The 20,750-nt window shown below is 35.6% G+C and overlaps 1 protein-coding gene across 1 annotated transcript; it reads right to left on the bottom strand.

Annotated features, from left to right (window-relative positions):
* Positions 1 to 7,218: 7,218 nt before the first annotated feature.
* On the bottom strand, positions 7,219 to 7,784 carry LOC133784890 (uncharacterized). The gene is made up of 2 exons (XM_062224157.1): positions 7,449 to 7,784; positions 7,219 to 7,239 (listed from the first exon to the last, which is right to left on the bottom strand). Exons 1-2 carry the CDS (start codon positions 7,782 to 7,784, stop codon positions 7,219 to 7,221), a joined length of 357 nt encoding a protein of 118 aa, XP_062080141.1.
* Positions 7,785 to 20,750: the final 12,966 nt, after the last annotated feature.

The raw sequence follows: 20,750 nt of genomic DNA, 5'->3' as shown, positions 1-20,750 counted from the left end.
GATTGTGTTTGATATTTTTAAGCTTAATTTCAATTTCTTATCAGTTTAACTTACAACTCAAAAATTCACTTAATTTAATTCTTGTTTAGTGCCACTTTGTTAGTCTTTATTTTTGCAATTTGTACATTAACAATCTTGAGGTTACAATAATTGATACTTGTTCCTATACTATTTATTGTGGATTGTGTATATTTGTGCATTTATCTTTCCTATATTTTTATTACAACAAAATAAGATACCAAAAATATAAAATTAAAGTAAGAAATAGCAAACCCAATTCAATTTAGTCTTAGAAACCAAACCAACCCCATATATTCACCAAAGGAAGATTTACACTCACACACGTTATAATATAAATAATTATAAATATAAAATTGATATTTTAATATACCTACATTATAATATTAATTAACATAAATAACATATAATCATATTTTATTTACATATTTATTATACCCACTTTTTTTTAACATCATATAACAAGCTAATTATATTTCCATATATTAAGTTCTTTGATTTCCTTTTTTTTACTGTTACGTTTTTTTTTTTTTTGAGATATTAAAAAGGTATAATTTATTTCCTTATTTACAAAGCAATAATTTATTTCCTTATTTACAAAGCAATAATTTCTATTCTTTTCTTTCTTTACTTACGGTATATGGAGAGAGAGAGATTTGAATCCCTAATTTTTTGGGGTTTGATTGAAGTTTGGAAAATTCATTTGAGGATCTCATTGAATAGCTGAGATGGTCAAATACGGTGTATCTATTCAGAAGCCACATTTTGCCACTGAGAGTAGAAAATGCAGTCACTTGCCGAAGACAAGTCGGGGAAGCGAAAGGTGTCGACGGTGACCTGCAAAGCTGTTGAACGACCGGCCAAGAAGCAGAAACATATGAAATATGAGTCAAGTTCTTCACTTGAAACATTCTTCCCAACCAAAAAGTTAAAGGTTTGATCTATTTTTTGTTGGTTTTTTACACCCACCGTGTTTTGGGGTATTCATGTGTTGAAGATGGTATTCAAGTTATATATCAAGTTCTCTTTTTTATGAATTTTTATCTATGGATGAAATATATTTAGCTATATGTTTGGGTATTCATTTTGGTTGATTTTTACACATTACAATTTTTTTGCTCGGTGAGTTTTGTGATTTAAGTTGGCGTGTTGATTTTATTCAAAATCATTATAGTGATTTGGTCGTTTTTAAAATATATGTTTGTTTAGATTCTCATACTAATGTATAATCCTTTCATCCTTGTATGTATATTTGCTTTGTAAGTTATTATAGTTTCTAAAGATTTATTGGGAAATTTATTGTTTAATATTGTACTGATTATTTTTTTGACACTTTGTGTGTATCAAGTTACAAGATAAATACTCAATAGTATCTAAATTTAAAAAACAAAATTTATGTTTATTTATATGATAGTATCTAAATGTGATATGTTGCTTTTGAGAGTTCAAGATACTTATTGGTAGCTATTTTGGAGTAGTTAAATATATGATTTTTGATAACCTCATATATATTGTAGTAACTTAATGGGTCTTGTTTCTTTTAAAGTTTTCAGTTGCTAGTACTTAATGCCACCATAACATGTCGGCCAATATCGTTTTATATATTGTATAGTAGTGAATATTATTTATTGGGAAATTTATTGTTTAATATTGTACTGATTATTTTTTTGACACTTTGTGTGTATCAAGTTACAAGATAAATACTCAATAGTATCTAAATTTTTAAAAAAAAATTAATGTTTATTTATATGATAGTATCTAAATGTGATATGTTGCTTTTGAGAGTTCAAGTTCTGGATACTTATTGGTAGCTATTTTGGAGTAGTTAAATATATGATTTTTGATAACCTCATATATATTGTAGTAACTTAATGGGTCTTGTTTCTTTTAAAATTTTCAATTGTCAGTACTTAGTATCAATATGACATGTCGGCCAATATCGTTTTATATATTGTATAGTAGTGAATATTATTTGTGTGTTTGATATTGCATACCAGTTAGTACTAATCTTATGTGGCACATTTTAGTAATAGTATTAAACACTTTTTTTTACATCGTTTCTCATTTTCAGATATGGAACTTGTATTTCAAACCCGAAGATAGAATTGGTGGTAAAATACATTTTTGGGGGAAAAGTAATATTATTAATGACATTAAGAAAAAATTATCAAATAATCAATGGAAAATGTTGATGTCTACCTGTTTTGGGCACTTATTGGATCTTAAATCTTACAACATGCAAGCTCAGGTAATTCATCATGCGTTGATGAGGGAACTTTATCAAACCAATAATGAAGAGATGTGGTTTGATTTTGGAGGCAAGAGAGTTAGATTTGGATTAGGCGAGTTTGCCATAATAACTGGTTTGAAATGCTATGGTGATTATAGTCTAGAAAGATTTAACATCAGCAATAAATTTGTTGATAAATATTTCAGCGATCAAAATGTATGTCGTGAAGTTATACATACACGATTTGGGTCAAGCAAATTTGAAGATGATGATATTTTCGTTGTTAAGTTGGCTGCTATGTATTTCTTGTCTAACTATTTGATGTCTAAACATGATGGTAAACTTGTTGAAGACAATATCTTGAATCTGGTAGGTTCTGATGAGATTGAAACATTTCCTTGGGGTAAGCTAGTGTTCGATCTAACGTTGAAAGAGTTGCAAGCGAGTTTTAAGGGAATGCAGAAAAAGAAGGTTGGAGAAAAAGAGAAATCGGTGATTAAGGTTGCTGGTAACCCCACTTGCCCATCTTCAAAAACAAGTTGGGTGGGTTCCCATTAACATTCCAGTGTTGGCTGTATGAAACGATACCCAATCTCAAGGATGAAGGATTTTGTTTTTATGACGAAGAGCAAGTTTTTAGAATATCCAAATGGAGTAGCACATCAAAGCCTGAATATAGTACGCTAGAAAAGAAAGTGTTTGTTTCATCTGTGGTGAGTTTACTACTTCTTAGCTTTCTAACATTTTAGATTCTTTTTTTTTTTTTTTATCTATTGTATAAGCTCTTACAAATGTGTTCCATGTTTTTTTAGCTTAAGGTAAATCACATTATCCCTTCAGAAGAAGAGGCTATGTTGTTGGACATCAAAAATTTCAATGTTTTGTCAATGTCGGATTCAAAAACGGATGATGACTTTCAACCATTTCATGTGAAGGGGAAAATGACTTATGCTGGGGAATGCTCGTATATGCCACCACCAATATCGTTTGACAAGGAACGACCTCAATTTACTGATTTGATTGATCGCATCAAGGTTGTTCTTATTAAGCAAGACCAATTAGATCTAAAAATTAACAATTACAAATCACATATTGATGCGAGGTTTGATTTGTTGGAGAAGATCATGAAGAATAATGATACCAAGATGAATGTTTTTGTCGAAGCATTGAAGGAAATTAAGCAATATATGGTACATGTTAAGGTTTGATGTTTTTGTTCATTTTTTATTTTGTTTGATAGTTTAACAATAATTGTTGTATATTTTCCAATTCCAGTTCCATGATCAAATTGAAATGATTACTGACATTCAACTTGAAAAAGAAGACTACAAGGTAGCTTTTGATGTAATTTTTGTTATATGTTGTACTTGTAATTGTGTCTATATTGTATTCATATTTATATTTCAGCTAGCTGAAGTTTTTTATGTTAATATTTGTGTTTACCAGGAAAAACAAAAAGAAGTCAGTAAGGTATCTTCTTTGTTAAATATTTATATATTGAACTAATTTATTTTATTTTAGATATTGAATTTTAGTATATTGTGAACACAATGGTTAGCCACTGATATGCATTTTTTTGCTTGTCATCTAAGATTAATGGAGAAATTGAAATTAATGCTAAGTTACAAAATCAGAAAGAAGAGAATAAGGTATTTTTGTGTCTTTTTTATTTTGGAGGGGGGAGCTTATAGTTCTTGTTTTATTATATGAGTTATTGTGAGTGGATACTGAATGGTAGCTGAATAAATAGGTTGGCGTGCAAGCTATATATGGTTCTATATTTGGTTTTTAGAGTTTTTTTTTTTTTTTTTTTTGTGATCAACATATTAACCATTTTTCTTTGAATATTTTACATATTGAGTATGAGGATCCCCCAAGTTTTGATATAATGAGTCAGAACATTTTGGATATTGAACTTATGCATAACAATGATATTGTTCACACCCCATCAGTTCAAAATAAAATAGTTGGTCAATCATATACCCAAAACCAAGAGGACCACAACCAGCATAAACAAAAAACAAAAGATCATAAGGACAATGGTTGCAGTGATGACAAAGTAAGCATTTTCATTATAGGTCTTTTTACATGCTCTGTACATACTTAACATGTTTCAAATATGAGTTTGCATTGTTGATGTATTTCAATGATAGGGTATTGATCATAAAAGTGTGTACAAGGATGCAATAGTTAACTCTAATGATAATCCTGAAGAAAAAAAAGACAATATTATTGGTGATAAGTCAATTCCAAATGAAGCTGCTGATGTTGTAAGTGGGAATGATGATGATGATGTTGGATTTCTCAAGGCACTTGGTGATACAGTTGATGAAGTCATCAAGCGCTATGCAGATAAGAAAAATGAGGTTGGGTTTTAAAATTTCTATTCAATATTTGTTTTTTTTCTTGTTATTTTCAATCATCTAATGAAATAGCATTATTATATAATTTTTTACTAATTAGTAGATTTTTATAATAGGAATACTCCAATCTACCTGTTATTGAGGCTGGATTGGTTTCTCGTCAGCGTAGTGCCAAACCAGGAGTTCATACTAAAGATCCATTTCCAGATGAGTTTGCTTTTGCTAAGAAGACTACTTTGTCCAAATCCAATCCAGCAATTATAACTATCAAAGGATTGTATCCTTTTTCTTCTGACTTGGAGCATACTCCTCATTTTTTTGAGCAATTGGCTTTTGACCAATGGTTTCGTTTTGGATTTAAACAAAATAATAGGTAGTGCCAGACAACATTATTAATTTACATAATCATTTGAATGGTTATTTTTAAATATAATTTTTGACGAACGCAGGAAGAAGTTGTTTCTAGACGAGAGAATAAACCCTCCTCTCCATTTCGGTGTTGGTGACGTGGATAACAAACAATGGTTTTATGATCTGTTGACTCCAGGAAGAAATCTAGATATAATGGTTAGAGATATTGATTTTTGCTTACTTCTCATTTTTTTTTCTTGATACTAATTAGTATATTAATTAATATGCAGCACATAAACATCGCATTTTACTACCTGAGGAAGCAAATTAGATACGACGAGAGTATTAGTATTTCAGCAACAACAATAGATTCTTTTTTTGGTCAGCGGATCAACTCATTATATAAAAAATATGTGAATTCTGGAAAGAATGCAGCAGCAATACCGGACAATAATGCAATAAGTGAGTATATTGATGGGTTGCACTTGCATTGTAATGTTCGATGGAATGCAGTTGATTTTATTTTGATGCCTGTGCTCATTGAGGATTTGACACATTGGGTTTTATGCATATTTAATATTCATAAGCGATGTCTTGAGGTGTACAACTCTATAGTGGGAACAAATGCATCTCTGAGGAAAGTATCGAAAGCGATGAGACCCTATGCAGTATTGTTGCCTATATTACTTGCTAGGATTGAATTTTTTGCTAGTAGAATGGATATTTTGCCTAATGCTCATGAGTTTGAGAACAAGAAAGAAACAGATCCTCTTGAAGTTTTCGTGGTGCCTGACCTTCCAGAACAAACTGATAGGTATTCAATTGTATTCATTCATTCATTCTTTGGCTATAATTGTAAAATGTAACCTGTTTTTTTTTTTTAATAATAGTGATTGTGGGATTTTCATCATCAAATTCGCTGAGTATTTTTTGCGAGGTGAAATTAAAAAGTTGCCTAATCTGATGCCGGTGGATGTGTTTCGCAATAAAATTTGTGTTGAGTTGTATGTCTACGCAAAAAAGAAACAAGTTGAAGGCTACTTTCTGAATCTGAATTTCCTGGTAGATATGAGAGATCAAAGGTTGTTGACAATAAAATAGCTATTGATATTTGAATGCTACCTTTCTGTATCTGAATTTCCTAGCAGATATGACAGTTCAAGGGCTATTGACAATAAAACAGCAATTCTTAGTTAAACATATTTTATTTTATGTTCGAGGTTCTGTGATACATTGACAGTAATCTTATATATTGGTTTTCAATAATCAGTTTTAATTCTATTTAATAGTAATTTTTATTATTCAAGTTGAAATATAATTAGTAGTACAAAATTTCGTGAAGCATTTTCTATTATTTATCTTATTGTAGCAATGTGTTCTATTATATATAATTCTTAGATATAGTCATATATTTTGCTCTAAAGCGGTCATAGAATTATTAAAGAGAAAAAATTACATTCATCATTCTTAGATATACTATGTGGGGGAATAAACTTGAAATTACTCATACCTCATTAATAGAACAATAATATACTATGTGGGGGAATAAACTTGAAATTACTCATACCTCATTAATAGAACAATAATCTGCTAAGTCAAGCCTCTCAACTTATAATTTTCTTCTATATATATTTATATAAATATGTTTTATTTATGAAATGACATAAACAATGACTAGTGGTGTAATCATTTTGTGACAATTTCTTGTATAACGGGCTTGATTTTCTATGTTTGACATGTTATTTATATGTATTTATATACCATGTGGTAGTAATATAACATTTAATTCAAACTATCAAATGTTAAAATCTGGTTTTGAATATTAATAATCAAGGAAAAATTTAATAAAATACGAAACCATAAATGTATTTTATAAGACAATCATTCAAATCGTTAACTGAACACCTCATATTTGAATGTAAATATAAAAAAAATACAAAAAGATGAAACTGTAACTTTAATTTCTCTTCATATTACTAGGACGCATGATAGGCAGATTTTTGCATGTTTTTCTGTTGTGGCCTTTTTCCTGACACCGCCCACATTTGTGTTGATCCTTTTTCTCATGGGCACCTCGATATCGTTGTTTCCTTGGTCTACCTGCAGGTCGTTTAGTGGCAGGTGGTAGTACATCAATTGCTAAAAAAATTAATGGTACTTCCCATGTTGACATGTCACCAAGAGGCAAGATTGAACCCTTGTATGCTGCGATATATGATTGTTTCGTGTAATAATATGAGCAGTATTCATAACAATCTAGATTTCTTCGTCCAATGACTGCCATTGCATGTGAACATGGCATTTTATCATATTGGAATTTATCACAGGTACAAGTTTTATTTCCCAAGTCTACGGTATATGATTTTTTGGAATCATAAATTGTGTAGACAACTAGGTTCGATGTTTCAACCTTTTAAAAAATGAAAAGTAATTAGTAATCTTTATTATTAAACAAATAAATAAAATATAATTTCAAAGTTTGTTACCTTCATTTTGCGTGACCATTCTCGATTGTACTTCAACGACTCCTCTGCTTCAGATGATAGATTTGTGAATGTTGAAGATGCCAGGTGTTTGTTTGCCCAATGCCATTTTTGAACCAGGCATCTAATGGATTCCACCAAAAGTGATACTGGTAATTCCCTTGCAGCGTTGAGTGCAGAATTTATTGATTCTGCAATATTAGATGTTAATGTTGAAAATCGTTTGTTTGGGCTAAAAACTCTTGTCCATTTCTCAAAGCCAACTTCATTCGCTAGATATGATCTTATTCTTCCATCTACTCTGTCCAGATCACACATGTATCTTTCAAACTCATCCATATTATAAGCCTTACTAGCCCCTTATAATGCATTTTTTAGCTCTTCACCACCCCTTTTTATTTTTTTCTTAATATTCTGTAGTAGGTGGTAACCACAATAACCAAGCATAATTCCTGGATATACTTTCAATGCGGCTTTTTCGATACTCTCATGCCTATCAGAAATTATGCATTGTCCTTCACACTCACCATAAGATTCTTTCAATTTGCGCATGAACCATTCCCATGAGGCATCATTTTCGGAATCGACTATTGCAAATGCTAGGGGGAATATCTTTCTATTTGCATTTTGTGAACTCGCTGATAACAAAGTCCCGCCATACATTGATTTTAAGAATGCCCCATCTACAACAACAATAGGTGTACAATGCTACCAATTTTCAATAGAGATGCCAATTGCAAAAAATAGATATTTGAATCTATTTTCATTATCCATGACAAGGTCAGTAATTGTACCTGTATTAAATGGATACATTTAGGTAGTTTATTAACATGTAAACAATTAACATCAAACATGATCTACTTTTTATATAAAAATATTTGTACTTTTTACCTGGGTTTTTTTGTTGTAGCATGAATAAGAATGAAGGTAGAATTTGGTATGACTCATCTGGTCTTCCTCTTGATAATTCTAATGCCTTTTCTTTCCCTCGCCATGCTTTCTGATACGAAATTGATACACTGTAATCATCCATCATGTCATCAACAATGTCATTTGGCATAAGAATCTTTTTTGGGTTCATAAGTTTTCTCTTTAATATATTCCCCACTAAAGTACTAGTAGCTTGACGATGGTCACCACAGATAACACTTAACGAACAAGTGCGTGTCTCCTCGAAACTTCTGATTTTAAACATATCTGTTTTCCCCAATGATGATGCACGGAAATACCATTTACACTCATCATCCAAACAAACTAAGACATAATTCGTTTTTGATGAACGCTTGACTTTGTGCTGATAGTTGTGTTTTATTGAATACATATTCATTGCATCCACCACCACACTTTTGTCACGAAATACTTGTTTAATTGAATTTTTTTCAACATGGGGATCTATGATCAAACCTATGTTGTGTAGTTCACTATTATTTGTCAAAGCTAGTTGCTCCTGCTCAAACATGTAATCTGCCATATTATTTGCAATTTCACTCCACGAATGTAATTGTCTGATTTCTTCACACTCTTTTTCTTGGGTGGTAGCATTTTTGCTATTGCTTCCAAACAATAGTTTTTGTGTGTTATCAACTGTTGCACTTTTGTAGGTCGTTACTAGCAAGGGGAATGATGTGTTGTTAGAACCACTGCGCTTCATCTCAAGGTAGAAATTTAAGCCCTTGTCATCCTTTATTGTCATTGGCGGGATTCCATCTTTTATTTGAAATTGTAGGTCCAATCTATCTATTTCACTGCCTAATTCCAAAGCATCACAAACGGAACTCCTTAGAATCTCATATGTGCTACCATTTGGGATCAATATTCCAGTCACTTCATAATCTTTATAATTGAATGTATCCTCCCAAATACCATTGTAGTACACAACTATCATTACCATGTCCATGTTCCTACAAATTCAATATAAATACAACATATGTCAAACTATAATTATACTTGAAAACATAGTATCAATATGATTAGTGTTCTAGGTTGAAATATACTATTTGGTATCCATAACCAAATTCTAAACAATAATTTCAATTGTTATTAAACATTATATAGTTGGTAGTATATAATACACCAATATACCTCTTGGTATTCAAATTGCAACCTAATGATATGCTAATACTTGATAATACTTGATACTAGCTATGTTATTAATCGAACACTATTAAAATACTACTTTCAAGTATCCAACAAAAAAACGGTGGAATCATTCCCCTAACAAAACTTGATACAAAATCAGTTGCATGTCATACACAACAAAACAAATAAAAGAATTGAATAAACATAAATTTTAACAATACAAATTCTTATAAATAACTACTCTTATTTCTGATAAACTAAACCCATAATCATCATCATTTCATACACCAAAAATCACATCAATTTATTTATATACTAAATGGTTTACTTTTAATAAATTAAATACTTACTAGTATCAAATGACTACTTCAAGGCACCTTATGATCTTCAGTCCCCCTTTATATTACTATTCAAGTTGGTTACTAGTAGAACAATGGAGTTGTTGCTAATAGCCAAATTATAAACAATAGTGATTTTTGTATTGTTTACATTTTGATTCAAATGTTATATAAGCTGTGAATTAAAACAAAAATATGGAGAACATAAATGTGTAATAAAGCAATGATATTATGCAATGATTTGGTTAATACATATATATATATATATATTTTTTTATACACGAAATTAACACATTTGATTAAGGAAAGATTTTATCATGGAAGTAATATAGGGATTCATTTTGTTATATTAAATCAGAAATTGTTATATCCGTACACATTTATTTAAGGGAATTTTATATATGTAATATATTGGGGATTTTAAGGGAATTTAAGGGAATTGTTAATATATGTAATATATGTAATCAGAAATTGTTATATACGTACACTTAAATTGTTATATTTAAGGGAATTTTAAGGGAATGTGAGTAATATATGGGTATTCATTTTGTTTTATTAAATCAAAAATTGGTAAATACGTACACTTCTATTTAAGGAAATTTTATTTTAATGTGAGTAATATATGTGATTCTTATTGTTTTATTACATCATATGAAAATATTAGTAATGTAAATAATTAGTAGGATTTCGGTAAATAATTTTTTCCCTAACAGATTTGATATTATTATTTATTATTAGTATAGAAATGTAAACTCCCCTTCACCAAAACCTCATTATAGCTAAACCAAAAATGACAAAGTTTGGGATTAGGGTGGCTATGACTCACTAATTTTTTTATATGATTTTATACAATGTAATTTTGAAAAAAAAAAACTATTATAAATATATGTATAAAGTTATATTAGATTGAAAAATTATACATTTATATATTTTTGTATACATATATATATTTTGAGTAAATATTTTTGTTTATTTATATATATATATATATATATATATTAGTATGAGCTTATTAAAAAAATGGCTCCTTCTATATCTTAGTTTTGGCACCATCACTAGGTCGACCCTAACTAAAATTGGATCCTATTAAAATTTTAATTTTAACACATCTTATTTTATAAATTTTATTCAATATTTAATTAATCTCTTGTAATTTGGGCCCCAAATTTGGACTGGCTTAGCTTAGCCCAAGGTGAGCAATAGCTTACTTATTTCATAGCTTAAGTATCCAACTCTTTAATAATACAAGAACATTCACTCTAAACCAACTATAGAGCATGATTCTATAATTTATCATGAATAATCTATAAGTTATCCATCCTAATTATATTATTAAAGCATAGTGAAATTTTAAAATTATACAACCAACCAAAGTTAATCAAGTTCAAAAGAAAAAAAAAATATTTTAGACCGTACAATAGGCCCATGGTGTTATGATTTTACTTCACCAAATAAAAAAATCTCAATTTAGAATTCAAAACATTAAAATGTATACACAAATACGTCGTATGATCTCTGACATTGTTGTTGTTAACGTGGTTTTTCGCCAACTATAGATTTAGAAATCTAATAAGAGTATTAGTGCTTATTTACAAATCGTAATGAACTTATATGAACCATTTCTTACACATACAATTTTACGTGGTTCAGTGACTAAAATCCACCTAGTTCACGAGACAATATAATTACTCTCTCACAATTTATGCAGAGTTTCAGTATTACAAAAAAGTCGTCCCTTCCCTGTCCATTATCCCTAATATTTATAGTGGAATTTCCTTGACAGGTTTGGGTAACTGTGTGCATAAATATAGTAAACATTTAATAAAACAGGGATACGATTGCCTAACAGAGTATACTCATGTTATCTCGGACAATAAATGTGTCATACAGCCTGGACATTAATGAGCGTATAGAGTGCCTCTGAATCTCTCGAGATCCTTCAGTATGCATCATGACCACATTTCTACAAGCTGAACATATTCAGAGCCCCCTAAAGGGGATCCAGCCACTACATGTCTCGAACTGGACCGTCATCCTAAGAGGCGACCTGCTAATTACCTGAATTTCATGCTGCCAAATCCTAACCCGAGTCGCTCACATCATCATTAGCTAGATGTTCTACTCATTTACTTTTTTCTATATATTCATATGCCAAATGTACCCCTAGTTGAGTGATTAAACCCGTGCTAATTTCTGGGGTACAACATTTTCCCCCAAGCTTCTGCTCGTGCTTAACGTCGTCTAACACGCCCAATAGGGGCTTTTAGGCTTCTGTCATGTAAAATCGTGCGTGCCTACTACTCGAGTGTTGAACACGTAGCTGTATGTAATTGGCGCCTGTTCAGCGATCGAGGACTGTAACAACTGTCCTGTCAACCTTTTGCCGCCGCATGGGTCATTTAATCTTGGCCTTTGGATCTCGAGCTGACCCAATCTGATGGCCCAAATTAATTCCCAAAGCTTACGTAGAAATAGGGAGATTAGACCTGAACCTTACCACATTTACATTCAAAATTTTCATTTCAGAAACAAAAATCCCCTTTTTCTCTCAATTTTTTTTTCCAAAATCCTTCATCGGCCTTCAGTTTCTCAGAAGCTCTCAAGCTCCTACCTATGGATGCATCAACATTCTCATCGAACAAATGTATAAACTGTAAGTATTTCCTCATCTGGCTTGAATCTTTCACTTCTTTATTTTCCAATGAGTTTTTTACTTCGATTTTTTTTTTTGTTCAGCACCGTTTCGTGTTCTGGCCATGTCTGAGTTTAAATAGGGTTCGGTTTAGGATAAAAGAATGATACTAGACTTGTTTAGAAATAAGGTATTCGAAAACTGAGCAAATTTACTGGGTTTTGCAAGGAAAATGTCACTGATGAATCGATTATGATACCTGTTTGGATGTAGAAGTTGAGAGGTTTTTAGGTTTGGCTCTGGGTAGCTTAAGGGTCACGATTCCTTAAGCGGTTTACATTAAACCACTTTCAAAAGAAAAGTAGTGGGTTTGACGAATCTGACACACGAATCCCAAAGTATGAGGGAATTTCCCGAATTCATAGCGTGTGGCCTAGGACTGCGCGTGGAAACACGCGTTGGTGCTAGGACATATTTTAGCTCGTGTAAATTTTGAATCACCAAAAGTAAATCACTCAAACCCTCGGGTCACCGTACCTTTATCGTTGTAGCTAGTAATTATCTTAGGTCACCACTAATAGGCCACTTTGTCGTCAGGTGAGCTAGATCATGGCTTCACCAAAGAAAAATGTCGCTAGCTTCTCTACTCAGAACAAGAATAAAGGCAAGCAAATCACGTCCGAATCTCCAATTCCTCACTTTGGCCCAGTGGTGGAGAGGGAGATTGTTGTCGACCCTAAAAATTTTTCGAGGCCGTGCACATCGTGTCCTGAATAACGTCGCAGGGGAAAGTGAACAAAATACTGATGAGCCATGGGATCGAGATGGGAATTGATGGCCTCCTCGCCTGACCTCCATTGGAAGGAGAGCGGAGCTGCGCCCCTCTTCAAGATGACTTTGGGGCTTGGAGTGATGAGCACCTGAAGGCAGGTGCTTTCCTCCCATTAGACCAGTACTTTAAGGATTTTTTGAACTACGTCAAACTGGCTCTGTTCCAGCTCCCCCCAAACTCGTATCGACTTTTGACGGGGTAAAAATATCTGTTTTTGAGGCACAAGTGGGAGGTCCCCGGCCTAGCTGATATTATGTACTTATTCTGCCTCAAGGCCAGTCCTGATCAGAAGGGGCGAGGTGACGGCTTTTACTACCTCACTCGCTTCCCCAACTCGGCCTCCGTTATTGACCTCCCCAACCACCCAAATGATTATAAAGACCAGTTCTTTATGTCAAATGGGTTCAAGAATTTTAATCACTGATACTTCAACCGCCCCCGTAAGCCTCCTAACTTTCTAAATTCTGCACGCAAACCTCTTATCATTTTCATTTTTTTGAGTTTAATCCTTATAACTGAGTTTGTTCCTTATCCAGCTATATTCAAGAGGACAGAGTGGTCTGAGACCCTTGGGGGTCAATACGAGACATTGTCCCATCTTCCTTTGAAGGAGAAGGACTTCCGACAGGTAGTGAATGATGCTACCATGGTGGCCTGCAACCTGATTCGCAAAGGCCAGACACTGGCTATCAGGATCCGAGGTCCACCTTCCATTCTTCTTGAGCTTCCTTATCCTCAAGAAGTCTTGCCCGCCATTGAAGACACCGAGGAGGAAGAGGAAGTGGCACTACTGGTGCGCAAGATGAGAGTTCCTGAAGATGATCAGGGTCCTGATCCAGAGCGAGCTGAGTTTTCGGCAGCAGCCGACACTTCTGGCCAAGGCAACCCATATAGAGAACTAGATCGGGATGCTGCCAGTTTTAGGCTAATTCGCTTCAACCCCCATCAGCTCGTTAGTCGGCATCCTACTAACTCGGACCTGAAACAACACTCCTTCAATGTGTGGATCATCTAGTGATACGCTATAACCATAGCTACCCCAGATGCACCATTGTGGTTGACAACACCCTCCACTTTAGGTCCTCCATTTTTTAGGAATATGGGACAAATCGTAGGACATGGCCTTCCTTACGTCAAGATGTATTCTCCCCTAACTTTAGGCAGCCTGTAGATGAGTCTAGCTCAGAAGAAGAGCTTAAACCCCTTAGGACCCAGGATGTAATAATTCTAGACTCTTCCCCACCTCCGGTAGTCTAGGAGTTAGAGGTTATACCTAGTCTGGTTCATAACCTCGAGCTGATCATAGTAGATTCCTTCCCTAGCTCGGAGGGTAGGGTTCTTGCTCTGTTCTTGTCTTTGCATTACTTTGACTAACTATCCCTTGTATCTGAATCTTCTGCTCATTTCTTTTTAGGTAAAGAGATGGACTTGCCAAACGCCTTGGGTCTAAAGGGTGCCTTCAAGGCTGGCAGGGTCGAAGCTGGGCCCATGGTAAAAAGGCCCAAGCTTCCAAAGAAACATGCTTCCAAGATTGGAACTTCCATCGGGTCTCCTGTCAAAGACAAAGGTGTCAGCTCCACCTGGGAGCAACAACAGCAAACTTAACCCCCACCCCCGGTAACAACAGTCACAGTTCTCGAGGCTCTTCCTCCTCTCCTTCGACATGTACCTCCTTCGGTTCCTCAAGTGATCCAAGCCGAAGCTTCATCCGCTCAGGTCCCAACTGTTCAGATCCTGGTAAAGCCACTCGAGCTAGCAAGGATCCCTAAAGCATTTCAGGGGACTGTATACGAGATGGTGAGCCATATGGTGGGCCATGCGTATAGAGCCATTGTCAAGGATCTGAGGGCCATGGAGGAGCGTACTCCTGAAGATGTTCTCGAGTCCACTATGGGAATGAACCTCACCGTGAGCCCTTTTCATTATTCTAGCATTTCCTTTTCTTTTCTTCTCTCTCTTTTTTTACTAACCTTGACTTGCATTTTCCTTTTGCAGTCTGTTTTGGCTTAACTCCGCAAAATTGATCGAATTCGAGCTAGGAGTGATGAGCTCCAAGCCACCCTGATCGTCGCCCAAGAAGGTGAGCAATCTGCAAAGGCTGCATTGACTGCTTCCCAGTAAGGTGAGTGGATTGCTAAGAATCATGTCATTGAAATGAGTCGTCGACTAGAATAATTGTAGGCTGAGAATGATGGCCTCAAAAAGAAGCTTGGTGAGGTCGAGGCCAAAGCCAAGGATGAGGTCGAGAGGGTGAGGTTAGAGATTGCGGAGTCGTCAAATTCAATGGAGGAGATGTCTTACCAGTGCTAGGCTTTCAACCAGGATGAGAATTTCACTTTCATGCAGCCAAGGTTTTGGGAACCTTATCTTGCCAAATTCAAGATTTGATTCTCACAGGAACCCTCTGAGTCCGTCGAGGCTTCTGATGCTGCTGAAAGGGATGGCGAGGAAGTGACATCTTTCGAGCAAGTTGACAGATCTCAATGATTCATTTTCTTCATTTTATATTTTGTAACTAAGTCTCTAGGGATTAAAACAATCACCTTCGGGCACAGATCGAGATTTTTTCCCTCCTCGAGATAACTATATGATTTTGAATACATATTTTATTTGTGATCTATTTGTGTTCCCCTTGGTCTATTTTTTTCTCATGTTTGTGAATTCTTGGATTCATGTACACTCGAAATCTTAAGGTTGTCTTTAGATCGGGATAGATTTTTGATGGCTCGACTAACTAATTTTAGTCGATATCTTAGTTGTATCCAAGATTTTTCCTGCCTAATTGCGTTATACCTGTTAGGAATCAAGCCTCGAACCTGAACGTATCCAAGGGTTTTAGTCTGCTTAATAGCATTGTACTTGTTAGGAATTAGGCCTCGAACCTGGTTATTTCCAAGGGTTTTGTTTTAGAAATTTCTCAATATTAGTTTGTGTTCGGAATTTGAAAATCCGAGCTTTAAAAAGTCATTGAATAATCAATTTTTCCAAACTCTAAGTTTTAGATTTCATTCGAATACGCTGAACTCTTTTAAAAGCTTTCTTTGGTTATGTCCCCCCAAGCAACCAGAACTTATAAATGTTCTAGGTTGCTTTTACAAAGCATTTTGCGATAATAAAATGACAACATTGATTACGTAATAATCCAATTGTTATTAAAATTAAGTGACTTTTATAGATAAGCCTTACGTAAACAATAATTCTAAAAACATCAAAGACAACAAAATTAATGATAGTTCTTTTTGAGCTGTAGGACATTCCAGGTCCGTGGAACTATTTCCCCACTTAACCGGGTTAGCTCAAAGGTCCTTTCGCGCAGGATCTCAACAATCTGGTATGGTCCCTTCTAGTTCGGCCCTAACACACCGTCCTTGGGATCTTTACTTGCCAAAAACACCCTCCGAAGAACCAAATCACCTAGTCCGAGTCTGCGTCCTTTTTACCTTCGAGTTGAAGTAACGAGTGATTTTCTGCTGATAATGGGCGAGCTGCAATTGTGATGCTTCTCATTTTTCCTCAATTAGATCAAGGGATGCACTGAGTAGTTCATGGTTCTAATCTCAATCAAAGGTCTTCTGTCTGTGGGTCGTCACCAGTGCCTCAATCAATAGCATAACCTCACTTCCAAAGGTCAGAGAAAAAGGGGTATGTCCCGTGAAGGTTCTATGTGAGGTTCTATAGGCCTAGAGTACTTGCGGGAGCTGCTCAGGCTATAGTCCTTTGGCCTCATCTAATCGCTTCTTTAAGCTCGCCTTTAGGGGTCTTGTTTACGGCCTTGACCTGCCCATTAGCCTGCAGGTATGCTACCGTCGAAAAACTCTTGGTTATGCCATATTTTTCACAAAAGTTTGTGAAGAGATCACTATCGAACTGAGTTCCGTTGTCAGACATGATCTTTTTTGGGAGCCCAAATCGACATATGATATTTTTTACGACAAAATCCAGGACTCTCTTCGAGGCGATTGTTGTTAGAGGTTCGGCCTCCACCCACTTTGTGAAGTAATCGATGGCGACAACAACATAATGAACTCTTCATTTTCCTGTTGGAAAAGAACCAATCAAGTTAATTCCCCATACTACAAATGGCCAAGGGGATGAGATCATGGTTAGCTCAATGGGAGCTACTCGGGCAACTATGGCGAAGCGTTGGCATTTGTCACATTTCTGGACATACGAGATCGAGTCCTTTGTTAGTGTGGGCCAAAAATAGCCCTGTCTCAGTACCTTCAAAGCCAGGTTTTGCCCCTAGCATGATCTCCGCAGAAGCCTTTTGTAATGCCCCCCCGAATTTCCTAATAAGGTTTAGGATCTTGATTAGGAGGCCGGGAGGGCCATAATTGATTTATTATGGTATTAAATGATTATATGCATGTTAATGTGAACTATATTATTATATGATGATAAATGCATGCATATGGGGGTATTTATAATTATAAGGGCATTTTGGTAATTTGGCTTATTGAGGCCATATTTGTAAATTGGGTGCATATTGTAATTTGTGAATGAGATTTCATCATTATGGAGATATATTCGAGCTATTCGGCATGAGACGATCTTATATTATGAGTTAGCGGTTTTGTCATAACGGGGTCGATTATTGGGTAATAAGAATGTTTATTTGATGATAAATTGGGAGTATTTGAGGTCAGGAGGAAATTCTGGAAGTTTTGACTATAATGTCCTCGGGGGTGTTTTTGGGACCCCGAGCACTAGGTTTTATTTGAGGTTACTTAAGCTTGAAGTAGCTTGTCAGATAGAACGTACGTTAGAAAATATTTCCTCTCTCCTTTGTTAGCTCATTTTACAATTCGAAGTCTTTTTGAAGAAATCTTGAGTTCTAGGAGTCTGAATCAAGCGAGGGTCGAGGCATAGCGATCCTGGGAAAGATTAGAAGCTTCTTAACCGAAGGATTCGACGGAAAATAACCCAATCGAAGGTAATCTAAGTTTGAAGTTTTGAGTTTTAAAGTTTCTAAGCTTAGAATTGGCTTTTGTGAATTGTTGCGTTTTTTGTTCGATTGAGCCTTGGGTTTTGATGGTTTTGGACCATTGGGAAGCTTGGGAACTTTGATTTGATGATTTGGGAATGTTTAGTCATGTTTTTGGAGGATTTGGGAAGTTGAAAATCGTGTTTGGGGATGGCCCAGGATTGGGGGCCGCGGCCCTAGCTCGATGAAGCAAGTGGAATGGTTTTGTTCTTGCTGGGCGCCGCGGCCCTTGGTGTTGGGCGCCGCGGCGCTTGCTTCAGGTTTTGCTGGGGGCCGCTGCACAAGGTGCCAGGGTCGCGGCTCTTGAGCTGGGCTGAGCCCATTTGTGTGTTTTGACCCGGGAAACATAGTTTTAGGCCTCTAGATGGTTCTTACTACTTGGATTAGTTTGGATTGATGTCCCAGAGGCTAGATATTGGTTTGGAAACCTATGTTAATCATTTTTATTGATGGTGTCCCATATTTGGTTATGACTAGGTGACCGCTAAGGGCTTAAAGGTTGATCGTTCTCAAGGGTCGCTCATATATTGATTCTAGCTCGAATCTGAGGTAAGAAAACTGCACCCTGTGTATATGTGACATGCATGGTTATTTTGGATGCATGTTGGATTATTAAATGTGACATGCATGGTTATTCTGGATGCATGTTGGATTGTTAAATGTGGCATGCATGATTATTGTTGAGGCATGTCAAGTGGTTGAATATGATGCATGAGATGCACGAGAAACATGTGATTAGGACATGCTTTGTATACTGGGTATGGTATTGTTCAAAGCTTGAGCCTCTGTGTTTATGCATGATCCTAGTTGTGCTAATAATTATTGAGTAAGCACGCTGAATGCCCTTTATTTGGATATTTGACATATGATATATGTTTGGTGGCATTGCTTACTTGTATATGTACTGACTAGTCAGGGATACTGACCTAAGAGTCAGAAATGGCATAGCGTCACGAACGTAAGGCCAAATGAAGATTAGATCTAATCGATATCAGCGTTGAATGGCTCTAAGGCATTAACGCTGGACCGACCCTAAGGTTGATGAACTTATAAGCACTTGCCTAGTCTAAGACTAGTTACTAGAGCCGGGGCCTAGGGCCCGGGTGACTGCTTGTCACACGGCTAAGGAACGATGTTCCAAGGTTATGACTCTATGGTCAAGAGGAAGGTTATGTTGGTGCCTAATCACCATGCACCTATCCTGTTTAAGCTATGGAAGGTTCACTTATCTGTTAAGCCCTGGTGACCCTATCGTCACATGGCTAGAGGGGGCTGTACCCACTTTTGTGACTTTTGCGACTGTCACCTATTTGTTTGGACTGAAAGTCCTGGATGATTATTATGATCATTGGTTGATGTGTTATACTCAACATTATGTGGATATGTTACCTGCTGGAATAGGGCTATATCTGCTAGGCGTGTGCCTTATGATTCGATGACATGTTATAACTGTTCATGAGCATATTAAGTTTTCTTGCTGGGCTTCGGCTCACGGGTGCTATGTGGTGCAGGTAAAGGCAAAAGAAAGCTGGACCATCCTTGAGTTGGAGAGCTTAGGTGATAATGTGTACATATGCAGCTGCTCGACCACCACGGCTGAGGTTTGAAGGGAAACTAGGGCTGAACCCTGTTTTGCCGCATAGATCGACCTGTTGTAAATATTTTCTTCTAGTAGACTCTGAAATTATACTTTTGGGATCCCAATATATATATATTAAACGTTCTAATGAAACGTTATATCTTATCCAAAAATTTAAAATCCCTAAACCGCTAATCATACTTAGTTACACGACTTTGGCCAAATGACTCGATTAGCGAGTTTAGCACTATTTAGAAGGCACACCGTAACAGTCCCTAGAGTTTAGGGCGTTACACCTTCATGTATTTCTTGCAAGATAGTATGCACTTCCTCAGGCAGAACATACCATAGGAGAGGTAGTGAATGCCCTCATCTGTATAGAATCCCTTCAACCATAACATATCGCAGAGCTTGATATAGCAGCTTTCTTGCACCCTTTCGATCGTCAGGTAACTTTCCAGTTGTGAGATACTCCACTATGAGGGTCATCCAAGTCGATTTTATGTCAATCATTCCGACCTCAACTATTTCTGCTATTATGCTCGGTCTTTCCAAGAACTCCATTGGAACTACATTTATTGTATCCGCTTCTTTGGTGGTAGCAAGTCAAGCCAAAACATCAACATTGGAATTCTGCTCGCGGGGTACTTGTTCAATGGAGCTAAACTCGAATTCAGAAAACTCGCCTTTAACCTTGGCTAAGTAGGCCGCCATCTTAATAGCGCGAGCTTGGTATTCTCCCAATATCTGATTGACTACGAGTTGGGAATCACTATAACATTGGATCGCCTTTGTTTTTAGCTCTTTTGCCACCCTTAGCCCTGCCAATAAGACCTCATATTTTTCTTCATCGTTGGATGC

The sequence above is a fragment of the Humulus lupulus genome, chromosome 6 (assembly GCF_963169125.1).
Source record: "Humulus lupulus chromosome 6, drHumLupu1.1, whole genome shotgun sequence".
Taxonomy (NCBI): domain Eukaryota; kingdom Viridiplantae; phylum Streptophyta; class Magnoliopsida; order Rosales; family Cannabaceae; genus Humulus; species Humulus lupulus.
Note: the sequence above shows the minus strand (reverse complement) of the source record. Positions and strands in the feature narration are given on the sequence as shown.

What these genes read in the sequence shown, in the direction of transcription:
- LOC133784890 (XM_062224157.1), bottom strand. Translation starts at nt 7,784, where the DNA reads ATGGATGAGTTTGAAAGATACATGTGTGATCTGGACAGAGTAGATGGA. An exon ending in AATGGTCACGCAAAATGAAG is followed by an intron (nt 7,240 to 7,448) that starts GTAACAAACTTT and finishes ATGCAATGGCAG; the next exon opens with TCATTGGACGAAGAAATCTA.